The sequence below is a fragment of the Cnephaeus nilssonii genome (assembly GCF_951640355.1).
Source record: "Cnephaeus nilssonii genome assembly, chromosome: 21".
NCBI classification, from domain to species: domain Eukaryota; kingdom Metazoa; phylum Chordata; class Mammalia; order Chiroptera; family Vespertilionidae; genus Cnephaeus; species Cnephaeus nilssonii.
The window spans coordinates 32,578,385-32,603,860 of record NC_137092.1 but is presented as its reverse complement, the minus strand read 5'-3'; the positions used below and the strand labels follow the sequence as shown (position 1 = coordinate 32,603,860).

At 52.3% G+C, this 25,476-nt stretch overlaps 1 protein-coding gene across 1 annotated transcript in view; it reads right to left on the bottom strand.

Annotated features, from left to right (window-relative positions):
- Positions 1 to 25,476, bottom strand: part of PLXNA2 (plexin A2) — a 213,599-nt gene that overhangs the window by 111,623 nt on the left and 76,500 nt on the right. The window contains exon 4 of the mRNA XM_079761625.1: positions 7,039 to 7,173. Within this exon, the coding sequence (XP_079617751.1) occupies positions 7,039 to 7,173 (135 nt within the window). The remainder of the gene's footprint in view (positions 1 to 7,038; positions 7,174 to 25,476) is intronic.

The following is a 25,476-nucleotide window of genomic DNA, read 5'->3' as shown; positions in this document are numbered from 1 at the left end:
GGACTGGGGGTTCCTTCCGGTGTTGACGACTTCCCCTCTCTGGGTCATGGTCACCTCCTCCTGGGCGGTGGGGTGTGAGCATTCAGCAGTACCTGCCTAGAAAGAGAAATCAAATCCCTTGCCAAGGATTAGAGCCTCCAGCCCCCCCTGCCCATTTAGAGAAATGAGTTTTTTGGCGCCAGTTCTTTCAGCTGGGCATTGTGTTCAATCATTTCTTTCCAAACCAAAGGATTTTAAAATAAGAAGCTGGAGTTTTCTCTCTTCAATACAACAAGCCAAGCATCTGATTCATAGGGTGGGTTTGCCTTCCCTCTCCCTGGTGTGAAAATATTTTTCAAAAATGCTCCAATGAGAATATTAATCGCCAAGGAATCAGCTCTATGCTGGCTTCTCTGAAACAGGGGGAGAGACGGAGAGAAGATGGAAACACAGGCTGGAGGTGGTCACTGCTCCCGGGGTCCCCTCCCCAGGCGGTGGGAGCCCGCTCTTTCTCTGGGAAAGGCAACTGGGATGTGGACGGGCTCCTGGCCCACGCTGGGGGCCCGTCCTTAACCAGAAACACATGTGCATCAAAGGCTTGGATCGAAAGTGACACATTTGAAAACAAAAGTGCAGCAGAAATTCGCTTATCCTCACTTTCCTAATCCGCAAACTCTGTAATGCTCCCCCAAAGTCCCTGGGGCTCCACTGCAGCCCCTGCCTCCTCACATCCCCTCCTCCCCGCCGCTCAGCCAGGCCTCCCAGCCCAGGCAGCAGGCAGGGCTCCTGTTACCAGACTTCAGGGCCTTGTAAAAATACACCTTGGCACGCTCGGCCTGCGCCCTGGGATGCCTTATCGCCTGGACTAAACAAATGTGCACAATCAAAATAATCGTCCGAGATGTCAAAATAAATGGTCAGGGGACATCTGGAAGCACGGCTCCGTGTTTTTTCCCTCTCTTTTCTCAGAGTCTTTACATGCCTTTCGGGTCTGGCAGTTCCGTGGCGTTGGCCACAGGTAGGAGGCTTGTATCACAATAGGCGCTTGGAAAATGCTTCTTATTTTGGGCCCTAGGTCCGGGTTTGTAGTTGTCAGGACCTCTCCCAAACCAAAGAAACCCAAATTAGTTCTCTGGTGAAGCCAGCTAGAGACTGCAGGTATGACATGGGGGGGACTGGTGTGTCCTTCCCCGCCCTACACAGGATCTTCACCCAAGGACGGGGGGGAGGGGAGTTCTGTGCTATACTTGAGACCTGCAGAGAAGTGGGAGGAAGGCTTCCCATCTTTGCAAATAATTTTTGTTTCTAATAGCACCGAGTCAAAGTTCCTCGTGCCCCTACTCTCTTAAAGGACTCAAAGCGTTGTGGTTAAAAAGTTAAGTCTTCCGTAACCCGTGCGGGTAAGTTTCCTCCCATCCATTGCCCCGCGTGCCCAAGGCGGACCACCAACGAGGACCACCTTCTGAGTGGGCGGGTGCCACACTGCCACGGGTGCTCTCACGCTCTGCGGCTCCGTGACCCCGGGAGACAGGAAACCACGGATTTCTCTTCCCAGAGCCTCGTTGCTCAAAGTGTGCTCACGGGCCACAGGCATCAGAGTCACCTGGGAGACTGCGGTAGCGAGGTGGGGCAGGGGGGGAAGAGAACGGTGGAATTTCTAAGGCTAGGCCATAAAGAAGGCAAGGAAGTGTCTCTTCACTGTCAGCTGTCAGCTGCTCCGGAAGGCTGACCATCCTGAGGACACCATGCTGCGAGGAAGTCCAAGACACACGGCCAGCCTTGTCCAAGGCATGCTGGCCACCAGACCTGATTCCAGCCTCTGAGAGGAGGAGCTTCCAGAGGATTCTAGTCCCTAGTCATTCTAGTCCCCCCACGTCATCAAGCTGTAGAGAAGGATAAAACTCTGTTGGGTGCACCTTGTCTGAATTCCTGGCTTACACAGTTGGTGTTTACCAACGGGTTGTTTTGCCCCTAAATTTTGAAGCGTGCCAACCACACAACTCCCAGGGCGTGCAGAGCTGGGGCCTGAGTGTCCACGGCCTGGCGCACGGCAGGCCATCTTTGGCAATGAGCTTGAGACTTAGTTTACTTCCTGAGGAGTCCAGAATGAAAAGCCCACAGGCAGCCCCTTTCTGGCCAAGGATCCACACAGGCAGCCAGACCGGGCCCTGGCGGTGGGGGGTGACCAGGGCGCAGGACCCCGCCCTTCTCGCCACAGATGCTGCAACACCAGCCGCCTGGGCCTCACACACGGGCCCGGGGCTGCCTCTGCCTGTATCAAGGGGAGCAGGACTGTTTAGTCTGCTGGGCACATTCCTGAATTTTTAAAATAAATAGGAGATTATGAGCAACTCAGCCTGATGCTGTCATTCGGCCAGGCCAGGGGCTTTGGAGGTGTCCCTAGGGGAGGGGCCTGCAGGCATGGCGGGTTGGAGATGTTTGATGAGACTGGGAACTGCTTCTAGCCCTCTCAGGGGATCCAGAGAACTTCTACCACTACTAATAACAGCAATGATAATCATCACTACCACTGTTTGAAAGCACTGATGATGTGTCAGGCACACGGCTAGATCATTTATGTATATTCTCTCAATCCTCACAATAGTTGCCATTCATAGGCCCATTATACAGATGAAGAAACTGAGATTTAGTGAAGTCAAATAACTTTCTCAAAGCCACACCCCTAGAAAGGGGCCATAGGTTGAGTGAAGAGCAGTCTGACACGCATGCTCCAGCTCTTAACTGCTGGGCTGTGTTGCCTCTCCAAGCCTTGAAATAGACAGCAGCATCCCATGCCCTCCCCTCCCACCCCCCCCAGCGCCAGCCTTTCTGCTGTTCCCCAGGCCCTTCCCAGCCTGCACACAGCCATTCTCCACTGCGACTCCCTTTTTCCATTTCACCCTTCGCTGGATCATTTTATGCCTCTATTCCCTCTGCTAATTCAAACTAATTAAAGTATAAAATAGAATAATTGCTTCCATCCCCGTACTCTTTTTCTATCCACCCAGAGTAGACTTAGGTTCCCTTTCTAGGAGTGGCCAGCCTGAGAAGTTGGGTGGAAACTGGGGCTATCGAGTTTCTTTTCATCTTGTCGCTTGGTTTTTCTCTTGGCTCGCAGCCTGATTTCCCCTGGACTTGCCGTCTGACTTCCATTAGACACTGAAGATATGGGAGTGACTTGTATTTCTCTCCCACAACATCTGTCTACTCGCTGTTGAGGAAGCTGGGTGGACTTTCTAGGGAAGAGCCAGGCACCTTATCAGTGGAGAGCCTGGGCAGATAACAGGATTGGGGAATGGGTTCCCAAAGATTCCCCTGGGTCTGGCTGGCTTCAGACATATTAACAGTATATTAACGCAGCTTGTTAGGCAGTGGCACTAATGACCCAACACTTCTGATTAGTCCTAGTCCATTTTTTAATTACATTTAATCAACACACACACACACACACACACACACACACACACACACACACGGAATGAATGAGCTATATTGAATTTTTTAGCTCTGTGGGAAGATGAAAACCTCTATAGGTGGACCTTGAGACTTGAGACTTCATTCTACTCTCACATGGTGCCATGAATACAATAGGGTGCCATGTTTGGGGCTGGGGAGGGGAACAGAGAGAGCAGAGCTGGGGACAAGATGAAGATAGGGATGAGAGTAGGCTGCCCGGAGATTTATCACAAAGTGAAGTGACGGGAAGGCCCATTCCCATGACGTCTTGTAAGGTTTCAGGCCTTCCAGAGAACTCCAAAGCCTTAAGTCACTGCCTCAAAATAGAGACACACACTTATCCACAACCACCAGCACGCTCCCTCTCTGCAGTGCTCCCCCTTCGGGGAGGAAGTCCGTATGGATACCCATGGCCTCGCGAGCTTTGAAGCCCGCCTACTGTGCTTTGGTGTTGTCTTCTGGAGAGAAGAGTCCCCGTGCCAAGACCTTAGACAAGCCTCTTTAAGATCTGAGAGAGACTGGGGACTAGGATTGACTCTCTCCATCTTTATAGGTGAGGAAACGGAGTCTCTGCAAAGTTAAGGGGCCAGGCCACCCAGCTTGTTAGAAGTGGGACCAGGACTAGAACATAGGCCTCCTGATCAGCCTGGGGCCTCCTGGGTGTGCTACCTGCCACTTCACTTCCTTCTAATCACACTCATTGTCACCACCCTCCTGAGTCATGGGATCAGAAAGCCTAAGAGCTGGAAGGGGCCACATAAAATCTTCCCATCGGCTATTTGTGTGGCACTTGAGGCACTGGGAACCAGATTCCCATCTGTGGTCTCCACTGAGCCTCATGTTGACCCAAGACACATTGAGGAGAATTGACTTATAAAAGGCCGCCCAGCTAGAAAATGATGAGATAGGATCGAAATTGAAGCTTTGGACTTCAGAGACAACCCTATTATCTGATGCCACTCCTTTATTTTATAAGGGAGGTAACTGGCGCTGTGCGAGGGCCATACTTCCGGTTATAGCGAACGCTGGGCTAGAACCCAAGTCATCGACTGCATTTTCATTGGTAGTTCTGTTGACATACATTAAAGAGTTTCCTTTAGGAGGTCCGAGCTGTCTGTCTGTGAACATTCTGTGCTCATAGCTGCTCAGACTCAGACAGATGGGCCTCCTGAGCTGTTCTTGGCCCTCATCCCTGGCCCCAGCCCCTGGTGAAATCACCTGGCTACCTATTTCTACATGATTTACAGCTCCCCAGGCGACAGGCCTCAGAGCTCCACCACAAATCCCCCTGAGACTCTGCCTGCTGCTCATAGTCCACCTGGTATATGTCACCTCCTAGAGACAGCCCCATGGCATTCAACCCAAACGCTTCCTATATCTGCTCAGCGTGACTGGCTACTACTGAGCCCCTCTGTCTGGTGCAGCTGAGGCAGAAGGAGAGGACGTTTAGAAATAAGTGACATCGACACTTGGTTTAGCCAGAACTGATGCTCTCAAAGGCGACACAAGATATGGCCTCAAGAGGCCCTTATATTCTCTAAAGGCCACTCATCAGCCTCCATCCCTGGCCTAGGCGTCTTTGGCCACACTTCAAATGGAATTTCAGAAAGCATCCCATTTGAGAAACAGATATGCACCCGAAAAACGGATGCCTTGACTAAGGTCTCATTGGTCACTTCTATTTGCTGTTTCTGTTTTTCCACTTCAGTGGGCTCAGAGAACCCAAGAAAGTGCTTTTACCCAGGGTTACCCACCTGGTCCTCAGCCATACATAATAATGCCTTTTGAAAATATCACGTATAATGTGGGTCTATTTGATCCCTCGGACCACCTTTTACCCACTCATCCAGATTGCCATCTACCCATTCCTCCCTCTATCTATACGTTTTCTTGTAGAAAGTGTCTGGAATGGTGTTCACCAAATGTTAACAAGGTGTTACATTTTGGGTAGTGGGTTTGGGGACTGGTTGTTATCTTGTTTTCCAATTGTATTGTTGAAATTTGTATAGTGAGCATCTACCATTTTTTAAAAGAAATAACCCTTTGTTTATAAGGAAAAAAATAGGAAGAGAAGGCAGAGTATTTATAGATTGAAACCTGATGTTATAGATTTCTGGGTATGTGTCTCTCCCTCGTTAGACTGTAAGCAACTTCAGGGTAGCGACTGAGTCCCATTCCTTTTGATATTTTCTCAGTACATTGTTCCCAATAAACATATTTCAAGTTATGGGTTTTTAGGGCTCACCAACTGTTTCACTGGAATGATAGGTCAGTGTTTACTTCCAAGACTGTCTTTCCCACTGAAGGTCAGGCAGAGCCTCCTCCAGCTCCACCAGGTTCCCATCTGGACCTGTTTACGCCTCAACTGCAGGGGCCACATGAAAGGAGGTAAGAAGACAGGTGGGTTCAAGAGGATCTGGATGTAATTTGCATGTCATTAGCATATGATTTGTGCCATCTATTCTCCAGAAGTAATTTTCAAGTTAGAGCTGCATCACTGCTCCACCTCATGCTGTCATGTGCCCATTCGCCTCTTCGTTCTTCCCTCCACCCATCCATCATCCCCGGAGTCAGAATTCTTACATTCAGAGAGAAAGGAGGGAAAGAGAACTCTGGGTGACACTGATCAAGGACACCTGGAATCTTGGCAGAGTATTTTGAGAGTGACACATGAGCTAGAAGGCACCTTGTGAAAGTTTGCTGGACCTCTAGCCCAGCATCCTTGTCTCGCCTAAGTCATTGTCCTCAGCACCAAGACAGAGTCGCAGGCCTTTTTCTCCATCTTTGTTTGGCCTTTGTCTTGCTTACCGTGTTCAGGTCAACGTCAAGACCACCCATTCTGCTGAACAACTGCTGACCCACTTACTGAATGAATGGATAAAACCAGCCTTTCCTAAGGACTTTGCTCTCTGCATCTCCATTGGTTTGGAGAGTCCCCCATCTTCCCTGTTTCTCTTGCCCATCACTATGGCTCTCCTTCCATTTGCCTTCTCTCTGTTCACACATATTCAGAGCAAATACAATCCAGGGAAATAATGCTCTAGCCCAGAAGGTGGGGAACCTGGTCAGCGGTTACCCAGCAAAGGGTAGAATTCTATTTCTCAGGCAGACAGGTAGAGCTTCAGCTTCTCAGTGCTGGCCAGCTTCTACCCTGCCTCATCTAAGGCGCAGGCCAAGATTTTTATCTCCTGGGGGGAGGCCCTCTCTTGGGCCTGTCTCTCCCAGGATTGGGCCCAGCCCGGAGGCCCGGATTATTTACACCACTCTGGCTCCCTCAAGCAGCAGACTCTGTGGGCCCGGGAGCAGTAAATCTACCTCCTAATCACACCAAGCTGCTCCGCGCAGTCTGGCCCGGTCCTGCGGGGCTGTTCATCACGCGCTGAGACAGGGGCTGTGGCCTAGAGAGAAGCCTGCGGGAAGTGGCTGGCCCCCGATGCTTCTCTCTGGCTCCCTGCAGGAGCCTCCCTGGACTCCGTCTCTCCCAGGCCCCTGAGCAGCAAGCCCAGAGGTCTCCCTTGTTCGATGCAACAGCTACTGCATAAAGGTCACAGGTTATCAGCCCCTCTGGGCTTCAGAAAGGAGGGGGTAGGCGCCGGCACTTACCTGTCTCTCAGACATGACATACAGGTAGCGCTGATCGATGGAGAAGGCCATGTCCCGGAGGATGGGGCTCCCGTCTTTGAGCACAGAGACCATCTCATACTGAACCCCGCCATGGGGGGGACCATCAGCTCGAATCTGCACAAGAAACAAGGGCATCCTCAGCATCTGCACTCAGCAGCCTCCTGTGGGTGGGCCTCAGCCTCGGCAGTCTTACAGAAGATAATCACCCCACCCCACCACCAATGGCTACCCTGACCCAGGCTAGGCTGCAGGGAACACAGAGGTGCCCCTTAGCTCAAATAGACCAGTTGCACTAAGACGAATCCTTTCCCAAGTGGTCTGAGTGTGCAGAGTCTGGGATTTCTAATGGTGGCTTTATTTGTGTGCATATCATAAGCCCTTAAGTGTGATTTTTGAATATTCCAATGTGGTCATTCTGATGTGTGTCTACAGACATTTATAGCACAGTATGATGAGTGTATGTGCAAGTGAGTGTGTGCTTGTGTACACTCATTTGTGTTTGGGGTGAGAGAGTCAGGGTTTCTGTCTCAGGCACATAAGGGAGAATGGTGGGACAACACACAAAACCACCAAAAAGCTGGTCAAGAGATGCAAGACTTTTGGATCTTAGAAAGGTCTGTCTGCTCCCAAACATAGCCCCCAAATGTCTGCAGATCCACTCGGTGAGATCTGGTGAGCCAGGAATCCCAGCTCCGGCTCTCAGAGCCCATTCCAGGGTCATAAGTCAGAAAGGACTTGGACGTCATCTCATCCAGTGCTTCTCAGTCCTGGCTGCACATTAAAATCATCTGGAGAGTTTTAGAAAATATGGATGTCAGGGGCTGGGTCCATTCATCAGAATCTCTGTGGGTGGGGCCTGGGCATCCTTTTTGGATTTCAAAGCTTCCCAGGTGAATCTAATGAGCAGCCAGAGTCTAGAAGCCCTGATGTCGCCCCGTGGTTCTCAAACCCTGAGAATCACCAGGCGAGGGGGTTGGTAAAATGCCTTGCTGGGCCCATGCCCAGAGTTTCTGATTCGGTGGGAATAAGGCCTGAGAATTTTCATTTCTAATGAATTCCCAGGTGATGTGATGCTGCTGATCTGGGGGTTTGAGGAGCACTAATCTAGTCTAAGCAGTATATGTAGAGAATACTGAGACTCGGTGGGGAGATGTCCCTAGGTCATCCAAAAGTTTGTCACCAGGGTCCTTGGTTCCAATGTGCCCCCACCCTAGGTTTCTTATTCCCAGCATAGCAGTTGACTGTTGACCAACATTCCGTACCGGTGGCTCATTCCTTTGTCCTCTACTCCTAGAAACCCCCTCTAGCTCAAGCCCCATCTCCTCCATGAAGTCTTCCTCAATCTCTTCCCACACCAATTGCACTTCACTCAGATGCCTTTTTTCCTACCAGACATTTTGTCCTAGAATTATAATCAATTGATCTGTTCATCGTCTATGTACTAGCTAGTGTGTATTGGTGACCTATTGAAATTGTTCTCTAATTGCTTCACATGTGCAGACGTCCATCAACGTTTCTGTTTCTCTCATAACCCTCTAACCCTGAGGACTAGAATGGGGCTGGGGACATAGCTGTTAGTGGATAAAAGGGAACGCTTGAAAAATACTTGTTGAAAGGACATGCACTACAAACCAACTGATAAAGTATTATGGACTCTTCAGTGCTAAGTCAAAATGAAGTCAAAAGACATTTTCTTTGGAAGATTTTAAGATTAAGCCTTCCTGTCCCAATTCCCTTTCTAACCACCTCCTCCCCTCTGCCCATTTTTCCCACCCCATAGAGAGCTCCTTAGGGGAGGACACGGCTTATTCACCCCAAGGGCTGAGCCTGGTGCCTGATGCCACAGGTAACATGTCAAGTGGAGACATCCTCGGTTCCTATTGGCCGAGTAGGGAGGGTTAAGAGCATTACTTATTGCAGAGTTGGGGAAGTAGGACCAGTGCTTCCATTCATATTCCTCTACCTTCCTGACAATGGCCTACTTGAAGGGCCTGAGCCAGGGCATGGTCTGTACCTCTGCAATGGGATTGGACTGGAGTGGGTGGGAGGTAAACCATCAGCCCACTGTGAATGGGGAACCGTGAGGCCCTGGACTTCCTAGTGGAAGAAACAGCAGATTCCTGCCTGAGGCCTTGTGCCCAGCCCCAGGGTGAGAACAGTAGAGCAGGACCTGGAATTGGGGATATTGTTTCTTCTCATCGCTTTGATGGTTGAGATGAAGATGAGGAGGTATCCTCAATGGAACCAAAGAAATTCTGCTCTCAGCCATTCCTACCCAGGTACCTCCCTTTGTGGGTGAGATTCTCCTGTTTCCCCTAAGCTTCTCCTTTGCCTCTTTTCTGCCTGGTTAGTAGCTTCCTGCTGTTCAAAGCTGTTGCCTTGGCAACTGTCACTAAGCCCCTCCTTCTAGGGGAGGGACCAGGCATCACTGAATTCATTCTCACAGGGTGGAGGAAGACTCTGGGGTCGGTGATGATGGAGGCTACTGCCCTGCACCCTGAGCAAATCTGATTATGGACTCAAGTGGAGTGAAGGGCCAGGGTCTTTATGTGGGAAAACACCCCACCATTAAATTGGTTCCCCTTAGCATTCAAAGCAGCACTCTCTCTCAGATGGACAGATACCAAATTTCCATGAGACTCTTGCAGAAGTGGTAGCTTTTAGTCACAAAAGTTCTTGTGCTATTGCCAGAGGAAGAGGGTAGAGGTGGCTGTCATGACTCCCGGTTGACTTGACCTCAGCCTTCTATCTCCATATCATGGGAAGTCCAGGCTCCATTCTTCCTCTCAAGAGGAAGTGTCCAGTGACTCTCGCCACCCTCCCTGTGACAGCTGCTCCTCTCCTGTGAGATTCCAAGGCTCTGGCTCAGGCCCAGGAGCTGCAGAACGTGCCCCTCTTCCGGCCTGGCCCAGGATCTCTCTGCCTAGGAGGCCAGTTACCCCTCTGCCAAGCAGAGCAGCCTCCCTCCCCACAAGCATGGGCACCTGCCTGGACCCCCAGCAAGGCCTGGACACAAAGTCAGAAGGAGGAACACCGCATGCCTGGCCCTCCCTCTCTGGTCCCTGGGACTCGATGGTACCCACGGCGAAGCTGAAGCTGGGATTGCGCCAAAGACAACTTTTCACCACATCCTCTGCTGCATCCCAGTTAGGACCACTCCCAGCCATTCACCTCTTACTGAATCAGAGACCTAAGCAGATTTGTTGTGTTTTGTTTTTTATTCTCATCTGCAACCCCAATCTTTTAGTAAACCAGTTAAAGCCAGAATCAAATCTGCATAACGCTCAAATGGCAGAGCTAAAACTAACCAGAACAGAAAATGTTCTTGGAGCTGAACCTGAACTAAGCTATCCTATTTCACTCCGTCTAAATTCCCCGAGAGAAGAGTTGCACTGCCCAGGAAGCCCAGCGCCTCCCCTGACTCTCATTCCACGCTGTCTGCCTCCAGCTGGTGCCTCTCCCAGAAACTTTCAGGAGGGCAGAGAAGATGGCCAGTGGGCCAGGTGGCCAGTGGGGGGGGGGGGGGTGTCAAAGAAACGGAGGTGGGGCTAGGGACTGGCAGGCAGAAGGCAGGGGAGGCCAACTGGCCCGCAGAGGTCTCTCCCCGCCCTAATTCTCTTTGCTCCCTCTGGCAACACACCGAAGTGGGCAGAGCATGGGTCTGCGGTTCAGGGTTCCTGGGTTTCTGGTCTGGCTCTGTTCTTGCCCGGGCTTGATTTCTGCTTACGGGTATACTTTTAGGTCCGTTACCTTGTCTCTCCGAGCCTCAGTTTCCCCCTCTGAGTTACAGGAAGAAGCAATCTGCTTGGGCCCTGTCAGTGGAGAAGCACAGATTGTCCGATACTGCTGAGCTACAAGGGCTCTGGAGCACATCTCATCCAAACACTTCCATTCAAGGGACACAACTAGGATTGGTGGAACGGGGCTCCATCTGGCTCCCAGCCGGTGTGATCCAGAGGAAGCGCATGGCTGAAGGGGGCTAGGGGCTAGGCAGGAGGGTCCTCCTAGGGAGGAGGAGGGTTCAAGGTCAGCCAGAGGGAGCAAAGGGAATTAGGGCGGGGAAAGACCTCTGTGGCCCAGTTGGCCTCCTCTGCCTTTTGCCTGCCAACCCCTGGCCCCACCTCATCTTCTTTGACCCCCCCTGGCCTCCTGGCCCACACTTTCCACCTTCTCTGCCCAGATTGTTCTGTCTGGGATAGGAAGGGTTGAGTTTCAAAGTTGTCCCCCATCCCTGCCAGACCCAGGGTGGTAGTGAGGGGCTGTCAGAGAGTCCCAAACAAAAGTGGGGTTTTAAAATCCACCTGGTTGAGTCTATTGTGTAGTGGCCCACAAAGTGACAGTTCCATTCAGCTTTGAAGCTTGTGCCCCCAGGGCCAAATTTCAGTGCCCATGAAGACAACATTAAACGGAATTAGGCCAAGATCACACGGCGAAGGGTGGTAGAAGGGGATTCATTCACACACAAACCTGTGTCTCTCCTAAGAAAGGATAACAAATGGGCGACTCTAGCTGTTCATTGCGGCTAAAAGTCCAAATTCTCTCCTTGCCCAGTCTTCCTCCTTCAGACCCCAAGGCCAAGGTGGGACAGTCACCTCTTTCCTGGGAGGCAACGATAAACTCAAAATCTACTTTGGTTGGTGGCTAAAAGTCCTTTTCTCAGGGATGGCATTGGGGCTGTGATTTCCAGGGGAGATTTACTGTCCTTTCCCCAGATGGGAGGGGCCTCTTGGAAATGAGAATGAAATAGTAATCCTATTAGTAGCTTCCCTTTAAATCACAGCTAGGTCTGTGCAGAAATTAATGGCAGCCTCTTTACTTGAACATCCAATTCAAATCAGCATATCCAATTAACTAGCTTACCTACAGCCCCCCCCCCCCCCCCCCGCCCCGGAACTCTTCCTCTTGAACATCAATTTCTTCTCTAGTTAGTCCTAAATTATGGTGCCTTTGCTTGGAATGTGATGCTGTAATGTCACTTTATTAGTAGTAGTCATCGTCATAGTCATTTTTTTTTCAAGATCAGCTGATGAGCAGAAGAATTGAGAATTCTCTTCTTGGGCCTCCCAGTAGGAAGCAGATTGTGTGAGAGGCATCCCCTCACAGTGGGAGGCACTGGTTCCTGTTTGGAGGGCTGGAATGGAATCCCAACTTTCTCAGTAATTGGCTATGTGACTGCAGGCAACTCGCTTCACTTGTTTGTGACATGGTTCCCATTGCTGCCAAAGGAGAGTGGTAGCCTGTCCTGACTAGCTCAAAAAAGATGTCGTGAGAATGAAATGAGTTATTAGCTATGAATTTCAGTATCACCCCATAGGCATTTAGTACATGCCTACGGTGAGCCAGGCCTGTGCTAGCCGCTGGGGACACTGTGAGAAAGGATCTTCTTAGGAAGCCCAAGGAATAGGGAAATGGACAATTCTACCCTCTTCACAAACACATGGGGGGCCTGGGGAGGCCAGCCTGGGGGCCAGGACAGCACCCCACCTAGAGCCGTGAGGGGAGGCTTCCTGAAGGAGGTGACACCTCAACTGAAAAGCAGAGGCGGAAATGTGACTTCTTTGCAAAATTTAAAGCGGGATGTACTATAAATATGAAACAGTCGTTGTCATGTTTGAGCCCAGGCTTCTTGGAAACGTGGGGTTGCAGACCTGACATGCAGTTACTGAGGGCTCAACAATTTCAGCCCTTGTCATTTTTTTGTCCTAAAATTCACTTTGGGAGAGGCCTTTAGTGACTTGATTGTATCGCTGCCTCAGGACTCTGGGTTGCATGGCATATAAATGTGTGTGCGTGTGCGTGTGTGTGTGTGTGTGTGTGCGCGCGCACGCACATTTAGACCTTTAAAGAGGGCAAGGTGGAAAAAGCCTGGTGCTGCCCAGACTGAACTCAGTAGTGAGTTAATGAGCGAGTGTGTCTGCAGCTGCGCATTTAGTGCTGCGAGAAGGGATTCATGCTGAAGTTTATTTCTGTACAGCTTCATGACCCGGATTATTTATAGATGGAAGTCTTTAGTAAGTTCAGCCTCCGAGATTCTTCTCCCCTCTATCCTGCACACACACACACACACACACATGCACACACACACATGCACACACACACACGCACACACACACAAGCAGCAGCAACTTCCAGGGCTCCTCGGGTTCGCCCCCCAACCCCCACCCTCTGGAGCTGTGCAAACATTAACTAACCATGCAGAGTCACAGCCAAGCAGGCGGGGCTCCCGGAGGACAGCTGGGCACCTGGCCCTACATGCTTGGCTAATTGGAGAGGGACCCGGGAGCCTGAAAACTTGGCCAGTGGGCTGCACTGACCCAGGAGAGGAGGGGAAGAAGGAAGACAAGGCCCAGGATCTGCCTGCCCGTGAAAAGGAAGGAGGTCACTAAGATGTGCTAAACTTGGAGAATTCTGGCCACCCCTCCCTTACACACACACACACACACACACACACACACACACACACACATGCACGCACGCTTCCAACACTGGTCCCTAGAGCGTTGGAGAGTTGTCGGTTCCTCACTGGGGCTCTGACATTGGAGAATGACATGTCCATGTACAATTACTCCTATTTCTGTGCATGTTAGCAATCTGCCCTAAACACTAAACTGCGGGTGATGGGTTAGCAGAGGGGCGCATGGGGCTACAGGCTCCTGGACTTCAGAGGGCCACGCCACGGAGGGCTTTCTCCTGAAACATGGCGCGGAGGGATCTAAGAGGAAGCACTTTCTGGACTCCTGCACCTTGGTATGGGCTGAGGTTTAAGAGCCTGGCTTGTGACCGGGGATCGTGGATGGTGTGAATATTTTATTGAGCACCTACTATGGGTAAAGTAAGTGTTCAGGAGTTGGGTTGGAGGTTGGCTGGAGTGGGGAGTGTTGTTTTTTACTTTTCCCTAAATCGTGGCTTCTCTGCTCCTCCTCAGCCAGGGGTGGAGGGCCCAGCAATCCCGGATCCCTGCTGCCCACAGGCCTGAGAAGAGCAGCCTCTGCTCCCCACCTTCCTGAGGTTAGCGGCTCACTGCGCTCCACCAGGGCGCCAACGCTCCTATCCCAGGGCCTCTCCCTTTAGACTCAGGGGAAAAGGACAGCAAGACCCTGAGGCAAAAGAATCCAACTCTGGGGTCTCCCTCTGTCAAGAAGGGCTTTGAGCTTCAAGGCGGGAAGGGACAGGAGCCTGTGCAAGTGAGTGGCATGGGTGGGGCAGTTTCTGAGCTCAGGGCTTGGTCTCAGACCAGCCCCACCTTTCAGTGTTGCTCCAACTCAAGACTCTGGGCAGGTCAGGAGGCTCCGGGAACAGGATGAAGCCGCCAGGGGCAGAGGAAGCACTTGATTGTTCTGGGAAACAAATAAGATAAACACAGCCAGGGACAGCTAAGGCATTAAGCAGCCTCAGATGGAATCACATCACGCAGTGGCAAAGCAATAATTCACAGGGAGCGTGCACAGAGCTGGGGGGAGCGTAGAGGGATGGGAGGAGGAATTAATAAAGAATAATGAGCAACTTCTGCCAAACAGAATCTCCATTGACCCAAAGCTCTAATACGTGGGGCTCGAGGCAAGCGCACACAGGTTCCCGCCTGGGGACGCCCTGGCTGCTTCGGGATTGAATGAATGATTTAGAACCGTCCTTTAGAGCCCATGTTGCGGGGGTGGTGGTGGGGGGGGGGTGGGGTGCAGCCTTCCTCACCCAGCTCAGGGACAGGGTGTGGTGAGAATTAGGCACACTGACACTCAGGTTAACTACCTTGAATGGCCCATCACACTGCTAGGGAGGAGCAGGTAAGGGAACCCAGCCCTCCCTGGGACTGGATCTACACCGGCTTTCTTTTTCTTTTTCTTTTTTTAAATATATTTTTATTGATTTCAGAGAGGAAGGGAGAGGGAGAGAGAGAGAGAAACATCAATGATGAGAGAGAATCATTGATCGGCTGCTTCCTGCACGCCCCACAATGGATATTGAGCCTGCAGCCGGGGCATGTGTCCCAGCAGGGAATCGAACTGTGACCTCCAGGTTCATAGGTGGACGCTCAACCACTGAGCCACACGGGCTGGGCGACACAGGCTTTCGAACGGCTTCTCTCCCTTGATTAATTTAGCTTCAAGGGCTTATTGAACCTCTATTGAACATGGCCATCAGTGTGCAAAAGGTGGGAGATATTAGCAGGAATCATCTTGAACCCTCTGTGGGACAGGCTTCCCATGTCACAGAATAGGAAATGTTCAGTGTCCAGATCACACAGCCGGTCAGGGGTGCAGGGAAGTGCAGAGCAGGTCTGCCTGATTCCCAAGCCTGGATTCTTGTCTTTCATCCAGCCTCACTCTGAGGCCTCGGTTTTTCCAACCGGTAAGTCCAACCAGAGGATGCATCTGATGCCTGTAGTGGGACTCAAAATTACATCCCAGGACTGCTGAGTGGCCCTGGAGATAAATCCTGGGACACAAAATAGATCATATAGCTGTCTCCCCCAGGGTGACAAAGAAAGGCACCTGTAGTCTGGAAAAAGAGCAAAGGATGCGTGTCTGAGAGGGCTAATACCCTCTTTAATTAACGCGTTCTTCTCCATGGCCTAACAATGTCCTGCATTTCATAATCTAGAACAGTCATCTCGTGCTTTTACTGACATTGAGGATGGCACTGCGGGCTGCAAGGAGGAGGAGGGAGGTCAAGATTTGTGTGCACAGCAATCCGACCCTGGGCTGTGCCCGAATGCAGGGGACTCCCTGAGAGTTTCAAAGGAAAAATCATTTAAAGAACGCGTGTGGCATGTGTATACCACGGTGCAGAAAATGCGTGGTAACTGGGGGGGGGGGGGGGGGGGGAGTGGAGACCACATCCCTGTCTCTGTATTTCTCTCCCATTGCTCGAGGGCTAGGTCTGAGTCTTTATTACCTCTTATCTGTGCTACTGCAATAACCTGAGAAATCTGCCTGCCTCCAGCATATTCCTGCTCTAATCTGTCCTCCCAAACACTGCCAGATTAATCTTCTTAAAACACTTATTTGATCCTGCCTTTTCTGTATGCAAAACCCTTAAATTTCAGGTGTTTGTAATTTTCTTTCTCTTGCTTATCTCAGGCTCCTAATTTTTAAAAAAATAATGAACATACACTAAGTTAGGAATATGGAAAAGGGTAAATAGTTGCATGCATCCATGCACGCACACACAGAACACCTTGACTTGCCCCCACTGGTAATTCAGAAAAGTCATTTAGGGGTTCGCGAACACGGCCTTCTCACCGTTTTCCAATGAAGTCTCCGGGTTTTTGGTCTTGATGCCTTGGCTTGACAATTTATTCTACCTCCCAGATCCTGACTATCCTTCAAGGCCCAATCCAAATGCCGCCTCCTCCATGAAGCCTGTCCTGATCCCTCCTTTGAATTCTCATAGCACCTAGCGGTGTCTCTTGGCACAGTTACTGGTAAACACATGCCGTTATCTTTCCTGAGATGGTAAGTTCCCAGAAAAGAGGCACTGTGTTTTCTACAGCTCCCCATGCCCCCCTGCATTGGGTACTACTGTGCATACAGCAGGCCCTCAAGGCCACATGCTGATGGAATGCATGAATCCTGCTCTGGGACCTGGGCAGGGATGGCACATTAGCCACGGCTCACGTATATGTAGCCCCTGTGACTGTTAGGCATCATCCTAAGGGTTCTACTCTTCCCATGTTACGTATGAGGAAACTGAGGCACAAAGGGGTGAGATAATGCCTCAAGGTCACACGGCTGGGAGGTGGAAGAAAACAGAACCTTATGCCTGCTGGGCCTTCACTTTTCTAGGCCCCACTTTCCCCACCTCTAGAAAAGAATGGGTGGAGAAAGAAGGAATCTTGCTCCGCCATTGCCCTGCCCCCCAACCAAATCTTCTGGAACTGGCACCGAGACACACTACACACATTTGCTTCTGCTGAAACGGCCTTTGTGCCTCCCCACTGGACCTACAAGGGCTCTTAGGAGGAAAGCACTAAACACTCAAGGTGCTGTTATGTAAAGAACGCCGGGGCCACTGAGCTGGAGCTGTGCTGGCTCAAAGGCAGACGGAAAGCAGGGGTTAAGGTCACAATGATGGGATGGATGGGTCAGAGCTGGGGTCTGAGACTCAGAGTCGCAGGAAGAGGAATGAGGCCAGAAAGGGGTGAGGCCAGAAAGCCTCCCTCCTGAAATCCGGAGCAGCCCACACAGGGTGGCTCAGGGTACCCATGTACTCTTCGGGTCTTTCTGGCAGAGCAGACAGCTGTGGGGGGCGGGGTGTGTGTGTCTAGCTCCTTTCAAAGATTCTGTTTGAATAGCTGTCCCCTTCACACCTTTCCCCGTCTCCCCTCCCAGCAGAGGGACTTTAATAATGACAACAGACCCCTAATGAATTCATTGCTATTCTTCTGGGGCCAGGTCATTCTAATCAAAGTGGGGTGGTGAGCAAGGGTTGTCTGGTCTGCTGGATTCTGCCATGGACTCCAGCTCTGCTCCCTGGCATCACGGCTCGGGACCCCTCCTGGTCACCTTGTTCTCTATGGCTGGACACCTGCTTCTCCTTGGTGCCCGCCCCTCCTGGCACTGACGCCCCACAGCTGCCGGGCACAGTGCCAGCACGCAGACCTTGCTGGTGACTGGGTACAGCAGGTGCCAGGATCTCCTTGGAGAGGGAGAAGGAGGGAAGCAGAGGCCTTGTGAGGGGCAAACTGACTGCCTTTTCTCTGAGACTATCCAATGGGCTGAACGGTCAGCCGCCTCCCACATTCTCCAGACCCCCGAGGGCTCCCACTATCCAGGACGCTGTGCTCCTGGACCTTGCGCAGCCGCACACCACTGCGCCCGAAGGGTGGCGGCATTTCTACGCCCCCTGCAATTCTCTGCATGAGGATGTGAGCAGATGGCAGGGACCATGGCCACAGGGCCCACTCCTAGCGATGCCATGGAACACAGAACCTTAGAGAAATCCTCCCTAACGCTGGGTCACACCTGGTGGTGATGGGAATTAAAGAACACATGGGTCTGTCTCCGCAGCTACTTTCTAGATTTTCCGTTTGCTTCCTAGGTCTTCTAGGCCCCACACTTCCATCTTCCCTTCCTATAGGCGCTGATGTCTTACTAGTAACTGGCTGGGGCGGAGGCCACCCAGGGACACTGCCAGGGGTTCATTCTCACGTCCCTCACCTGCAGAACTGATAGGAACAGCAGTGCCTGCTAGACAAGGCTGCGGCAGGAACACATTAGATGAGGAATGTGAAAGCGGTTGGGATGCTGGAAAGGCGGCGTGGAGGCAAAGACTTTTTGACTGATTCGCTTTCAATCCAGAGATTTGGGTGGGACGCAACTGAGGAGGAGAATTGGGCAGAGAGGAAATTCTTCAGGGGCCCATTGGGGCAACTGGTCACCCCTGCTCTCTGTCCATTCCAGGGGAATAGCTGGGGAAGGAGGAGGGGGAGGAGGGAGGGGCAAAGAGGATGGAGAGCATAAAGAGGGGAGGGGTGGGAGGGGGAGGGTAACGGGAGGGTAGGAGGAAGGAGTAGAGGTGGGAGGAGGAGGAGTGGGAGAAGGAAGAGGAGGAGGAGAAAAGGCAGAGGAGGGGAAGGAGAGAGAGAGGAGGAAGGGGAGGAAGGAGGAGAGGGGCAGGGGGAGAAGGGAGAGGAGGGGGGAGGAGGAGGAGGGGGAAGAGGGGAGGAGGGGGAGAAGGAAGAGGAGTGTGCAGCCTGCTTTTGATGACAGCCTCTCTGAGCGGCTGAAGGGGGGGTTCGGCCAGGGTCTGCCTCGGACCTGTGCTGGGACGCAGAAGGCTGAGGCCACCGGGGCCAAAAGGATGGCAGTGCCTGACTCAGACCCTTTTTACTTTGTGAAAAAGAGAAAGTGAGGGGGAGGCTCCAGTCATTACCCTCAGAGAGAAGGCTGCTCAGGGCGAACCTACCCACTTCTAATCTGCTCCTTAAAAAGAGCTGCAAGGAGCGACAGTGTAGCTTTTGTGCAAAGTACTAAAGCATCCCCCTCTCCTGCCCCTCCCACACCCCACTCCTCTCTGTTTTTTTTTTTCTTCCAGAAAAAGCGCTTCTCCTCTCCAGGGACTGGAATCATTAACTGAACAGCACTCTGCCTCTCATAGCTTTTGACAATTTGGCAGTGGGCTGGAAAGTACCAGAGACACTGCAAAGAAGCCGAGGGAGGGAGGCTGGGCAAAGGGGATGGTGTGTGCCTGGCCCCCGGCCCGACACCTGGATGCTCTGGCTCTGCCTCCCCGTCCTGCCCAGCTCCGTGGTCAAGGGAGTTCAGGGTCGCCAGCTGCCAGGGAGGGGTGGTGGGGTGGGCAGGGAACACCGCAGGGCTGCCTGTCCTCACCCCCTTTTGCTGTTGCCTGGAGGCTGCCTGGGGTGGCCGACATCCAACCTGGACACGGGTGTCCCAAGGAGAGGCAGGAGTGAACACCGGTCACCCCACACCTGACGCCTGAACCGCCCGTGGCAAGCGGCGGAGGCACACCTGGGGGTTGAGGTGTGGGAAGACGATGGGGCTGGGCGAGGAAAGATGGACCTAAACAATGACCTTCGGCAGCAAAACCCAACTCCTGGACATTTCCGAAGAGGACATAAAACAGGTGAGAGGAAGCAGGCACAGGCATTTCCCAGTCAGGCTCTGATGGAGGCAGAGCAAAGAGCGCATTCTGGGGCCTCAGGAGACGCAGCCTAGGTTGGGACATGCAGACGTGGCTTCAGACAGTCGCAAGCATTAGGAGCTGATGGTTTGGAGGGACTCCTCGAAAGGGGCTTGGGGTCCCCAGCCACCTGGGGAGGACCAGAGAACCCCGCCCCTTTGCCTTACTCAGGGTTCCGCTCCTCACACTAGGAATCTAGCCAAATAGGCAACCCTGGAATGTGTAAGTGACCACTTATTAAGCTCCTATCACGGGTTGGACAGGGCACCAGGTGCCTCACACAGAATATCTACGTTAATCCCCCAAACCCATTTCCACTGATGAGGAAACTGGGGCGCAGAGAGGTTAAATAGCACGCCTTAGGTCACAGAGCCAGTAAGAGGCAGGCAGACATTGGAACCTGAGTCGGTTTGATTGCGTGAGCTTTTATTAAGCCACAGGCCTCCCAAAAATGCATCCCCCCCCCCTTGCCATCTTACTATCATTTTAATGGTCTTATTCAGCTGTCTGAGCCCCTATAGAAGTGGCAACAAAAATGATAAATTCCCAGATGTAGAGGCTGGATCTATAGAGTTCATTTTATTCAACTTTTGGCAGCGTGCCAAGCATAAGGGGGTGCTTTAAAAAAGTTGCAAGCTCTCCTTGAATCACGTCGGAGCTCCGGCAAGCCACAAACTTGGATCACAAAAGCTAAATCATCAAGCCTCACTTTCCTTAATGGCCTTATCTCCTCGCTTCTTATTGTTGGTTACTCCAGGAGAGTAATTTATTGAATGTTGATTATTCCATGGATGTCACAGCCTTGGCATCTTATCGTGAGTTATTGTAAGAAATCGCCACATAAAAGATGCTTCTGATTTTGATGTCCAACTTTTGTCCTGGTTTCTGTACAAGGTTTCACATGATAAATCACGTATAGAATGGAACATCTGGGAACTGTCTCTCTCCTGAAAAATAGGTCTACTTCTATCAGAGAGTACGGATTTCTATCCAGTTCATCCCATTTCCCTTTTTGATTTGGCTGCCAGGAGACTCAGGCCAAATCTGATGCTGGGTGATGGTTCCTATATAAGCTTTATTGTTGATATAATTACTTCCACTCCACTGTGTGGCTTGGATTTTCTGGTTCCATGCTCATTTTCATTATATATGTTTGCCAGATCTTTTCTTCTAAGTTACCTAATGCCTTGTCTGAAAAGTGGGTAGAAATATATACAACTAATTACTAATTCATGCACTCATATACTGATTTCATGGATGCATTTTCACTGTTGTATGTTGCCTTGACATATTCTCAGGCCTTTGCACTGTGTGCTTGTATTTTTTATCTCTGGGTAGGAGTTAGCCAGTGAGTGTATCTGAGGAACTGGACTACTCCCAAGATGGTTAAGTATCTATATATACAAAAAGCCTGTGGCCGTAACGCCGTAACGACCAACGACCGGACGGGGAACCAGGGGAACCAGGTGGGTGACGGTGGTGGCCAGAGTGAAGCAGTCTGGGTCACCAGGAGGTGCATAGAGCACCTCTAGGTCCCTCTCCCCAGCCTGCGAGCCACTCACGGTGGCGGAGCAGGGCTCACGGCTCATGCAGCGCAGCCCACAGGGTTCGATCGCAGCAAGGCTGGCGGATGGCAGGCAGGCGGGGAGGCAGGCAGGTGGGCACGGCGAGGTGGGAGCGGCGAGGCGTGCATGGGTAGGCGGGGCTGCACGATTTCACGCACTGGGCTTCCAGTATATATATATATATATATATATATATATATATATATATATATAGTGCATTAGAAGAGAGGAAAGAGGTGAGGAGACAGATTACATGTAAAACCTAGAGCCAGTGGTCAGTTAGCCTTCGGTTGGGCTAATAAAAATAAAACTCCTTAGATCAGCTATGGGTCTGGCCCATAACAATGCTCCCTACCTATTTGTGAAATGGAAGAATGAACGAATAAATTAATGAACAAATGCTTCTCTGAGCCAAGAGATTCTTCTCACAGAAGAGAAGGCAAGAACAGTCTGGCAGAGGGGCTCGCCTTCGGGTCACAGAGGAGACTTGAAATCAAGGGTGGGGTGCAAGCTCCCACCCTACCCTTGTCCCCTGGCCAGGCCGAAAGCACAGGCCACCTGCACGGTGTGTGGTGAAGCTGGGTGAGTGAGCTGGTTACTAGAAGAAGGAGAGAGGGAAGAGAGGGAGGAGCAGGCAGGGGGAGGCCTGCTTCTCCTGCCTGCCTGCTGTCCTCCCTTGAAAGGGAAAGTGACAGCAATGCTGGCCATCGGAAATGTGAGGAGAGAAAGGGAGGTCTCGGAACATGTGTCTGTCTGTCTGTTTTCACTAGCCATCTCCTTTTAGCCCCCACCTGCTGCTCTCTTCCTTCCTCCCTTCCCTGTCATTCTCTTGTCAATTCCAGTTTCTCTGGGTGTCCATTACATCCCTGTCTTTCTCTGTCTCGCCTCTCTGCCTCTCTCTCTAACGCAGGCACACACCTGTCTCCCCGATCCCTGCGAGAGAAGCTCTGGGAGCCCCCGTCCACCCTCATCCCAGAGCCCAGAAACAGCCAGGAGCAGAAGACCCCAGCCCAGAGCGAGGGGCATTCCCGCCTGCCCGCTGACCTGTGTCCAGACCTGGGCTTCCTTCTAATCCCAGTGGCCTTGCTGACATGAGTTGGGCTAATTTTTTTCCTGTAATTAAAAGGGACCCCACCCCCACCCCATTCCCTCCTAATCCCAGATAATGAGCTCGCTGATTGCCAGCGCAGGGCAGGAAACCTCGTGTTTGGAGAGGATTTGGGGGGAGACAGATTAGGCAAACACTATGCCGGAAGCTGCACCGGGAACACAGGCGGTTCCCAAAGTTTGTTGTTAAAAGAGATCTGTGGTAGGCAAAGGGGCCTGGTTCCCTGCAGGTGGTCTGCGCTGCCTCTGACCCCTGACCCCGCCAGGGTCTCCAGCAAACAGGTGACCTGTCTCCGCGGGCTCCCAGGATCCTCCCCGTGGTGGGTGCTCTCCAGCGCACCAGTCCCAGGGGCTTCCCATCTTGCTCACAGAGGGCAGTGTGCATGTCTGCATGTGAGAGGGAGGGAGGGCCCCATTGACGGCCACCCACATGCTGGCTGGGTGGCGGTCAGAGGCTACTAAAATGCGGTTACAACAAGACCACCAGGATGCCTACTGACCCCAGGGAGGGGGAGATGCCAGGAAAGTGGGGAAATAAAACCCTCTCCTCCAGGCTTTGTGGAGCACTCCCTGTCATGGCCCAGGACAGGGACCCTGGGGGTCAGGTCCTCCCCTCGGAGGCTGCCGCTTGTTGCTGTAACTGGCACCGCACTGCCATATGGGACGGCATCCCATTTTTCGTTTCTATCATTTAAATGTTTTTTTCCGCAAGCCTCGTGATCATCATGGGGGGAGGGAGGGTAGGTATCCTATTAAAGAGGAAGGAAACTGGGTCCCAGAGAAAGAAAAGGCCTCCCTCAAGGTCACAGAGCAAACCCCTCAGCAGAGCTGAGGCCAAGCCCAAGGCTCCAGGCAGCTGTCTATGCCTTCCGACCCCGAGACCCCTGTGTTGTGAGAACTTGAGCACTTAGGATACTGGCGTGATGGGCGATTGGGGGCACCAGGTAGCCAAGGAGATTAAGGGCTCTGCCAGCCAAGGAGGGCTGGTCGACTCCTCCGTGGGGGTTCTGAGGGACTCCTCCGTAAGGGCAGTCTGGCCCGGCCCGCTGGCTCAGGGGTTGAGTGTTGAACTATGAGCCTGGAGGTCATGGTTCGATTCCTGGTCAGGGCCGGCTCCATCTCCAGCGTGGGGCATGCAAGAGGCAGTTGATAGATGATTCTCTCCCGTCATTAACGTTTCTATCTCTCTCTCCCTCTCCCTTCCTCTCTGAACCAATAAAAAGACACATTTTTTAAAAAGGCCATCTGAACCTCTTTCTGACAGGGAAGGGATTACGTTCCCAGGCCCCTGGGCGAGGACTCGGGGTCTCCTTCCCCTTTCCCCTGCTCTACTGGAAGCCACAGACGAGCTCACTCTGGTGCTGAGAGGAAGGGGCAGGCACTGCAGCCAGGAGCGGGTGCCTGGGCGGCCTGTGCTTTCAGAGCTCGGAGCGGGCCGTGGGGGCCTGTGGCTGGCACCTGGGGGTGGCCCGGCCTGCTGGTGGAGGCGGGCGCCTGGCCCTGCGTCCGCACTATAGCTCCTCCGAGGAGAGGAGCTCAGGGTGAGGGAGAGGGAGGCAGGCGGTGGATGGGTTCCAGATGGGCTATCAGGTTTGCCCACAGTCGACTCTGAGGCTCCTCTGGTCTGGGCAGCTCCCTCGGCTCTGACTCAGCAGCACGGCCGAAGCCCACTATGGAATGCCAGCGATACCCAACCCGCTCTGCCCGGCCTCCCCCTCACCCCGCGAGACAGTGCATGTCCTCCCTGCCCCTCCTCTCCTGCATCAGCACCTCCCCCTCCCCAGGGTGGAAAGGGTTAGAGTTGCGAATTGGCTGATGGCTGGGCTCCCAGCTCCAGATCTCTTCCTTTCCCCTGGGAAGAAGTAGTTGTATACGGTTCCGGGTTCAAGTTCTGGATATTTGAGAACAAGGTGCCAGCAGGGGAAGCCTGGGGGTAGAAGGCAGAAACCCCACGTGTCTCTCTGATGACCAGGTGTGTGCAGCTGGCCCTGGCCCAAGCCTGGGCGGGAAGACGGGGGGGGGGGGGGGGGACCAGAAACCAGGCGGAAGGAGGCAGCCAGCCATCTGACGTCACCCCAGCACTGCACCACCGCCTGGCTGCCAGACTAATGGCAGCATCTCATTCTGTCCACCCCGCAGGCTGCAGGGAAGGGAGGCTTTCTTTAGCCCCATCCTGCAGATGAATACACTGAGGCTCCGGGGGCGGGGAGGGGGGGGAGAGCAAACGTTTGCTGTTGGTCTCCTGAATCTGGCCACAAACATTTTCCTCAAAGACCTACCATATGCCAAGGAGAGTGCTTTTGCTTTGCGGCTATAGGAACAAATACACACAGATCATGCCATAGGAGCCAGGGCTGTTTCCCTTACGGCACGTAATTAATAGATGAATTATCCTCATAGAGGGCCTGCGGGGTCTCAGCATAGAACAGACTTTCACACGTTCTCGCCCATTCGCTGCTTGTTTCGACAAGAAGATCGAGTTCCCTTCTGCCTTGTAGAGAGAAGAGGGAAGCATTTCAAGTGGAACAAAGGGATTCCATCAGGATTTCCTGATGGGTGGAGCGTGCCTCAGTTTCCCTTTTGGTGATCTGATTCTAAAGGTTCCATACCCCTCCATGCCAGCCTCCTCCCTCAGGGCTGGCCGGCCTCCTCTAGCCACCCGGGGTCATTGGTTAATGAGTGGCAGGCCCGAGGTGCTGCTGCCCTGTCAGGGTTGATTAGTTGGGCTGAAATTTGCATTTTGCTTCAAAAAACCAGTTTGGGATGAGAAAGCAGCAGGGCACCAGCTTCCAGAGAGAATGCCCTGGAGGCCAGGCATCCGAATTAACCACAGAGCCTTCCTTCCTTCCCTCCTCAAGCCCTCCTCCCTCTCCCCTGCACAGAGGCCTATAACTGAAGAAGGGCTCTCTGAGCAGGCCTGCAGATGGAAAAACCTTTTTTTTTTTTTCTTCAAAGAAGACATGAAGCTCCCTCCAGCCTCCCTGGAGTGGGAGAGGGAACAGGCTGTCTCAAATGCCATTAAAGCATCTCTCAAATTAAAACAGTCCTGGAATGTGCGACTTCCTGGATTTAGGATACAGGAATGCTGGTCTCCACTACCTGG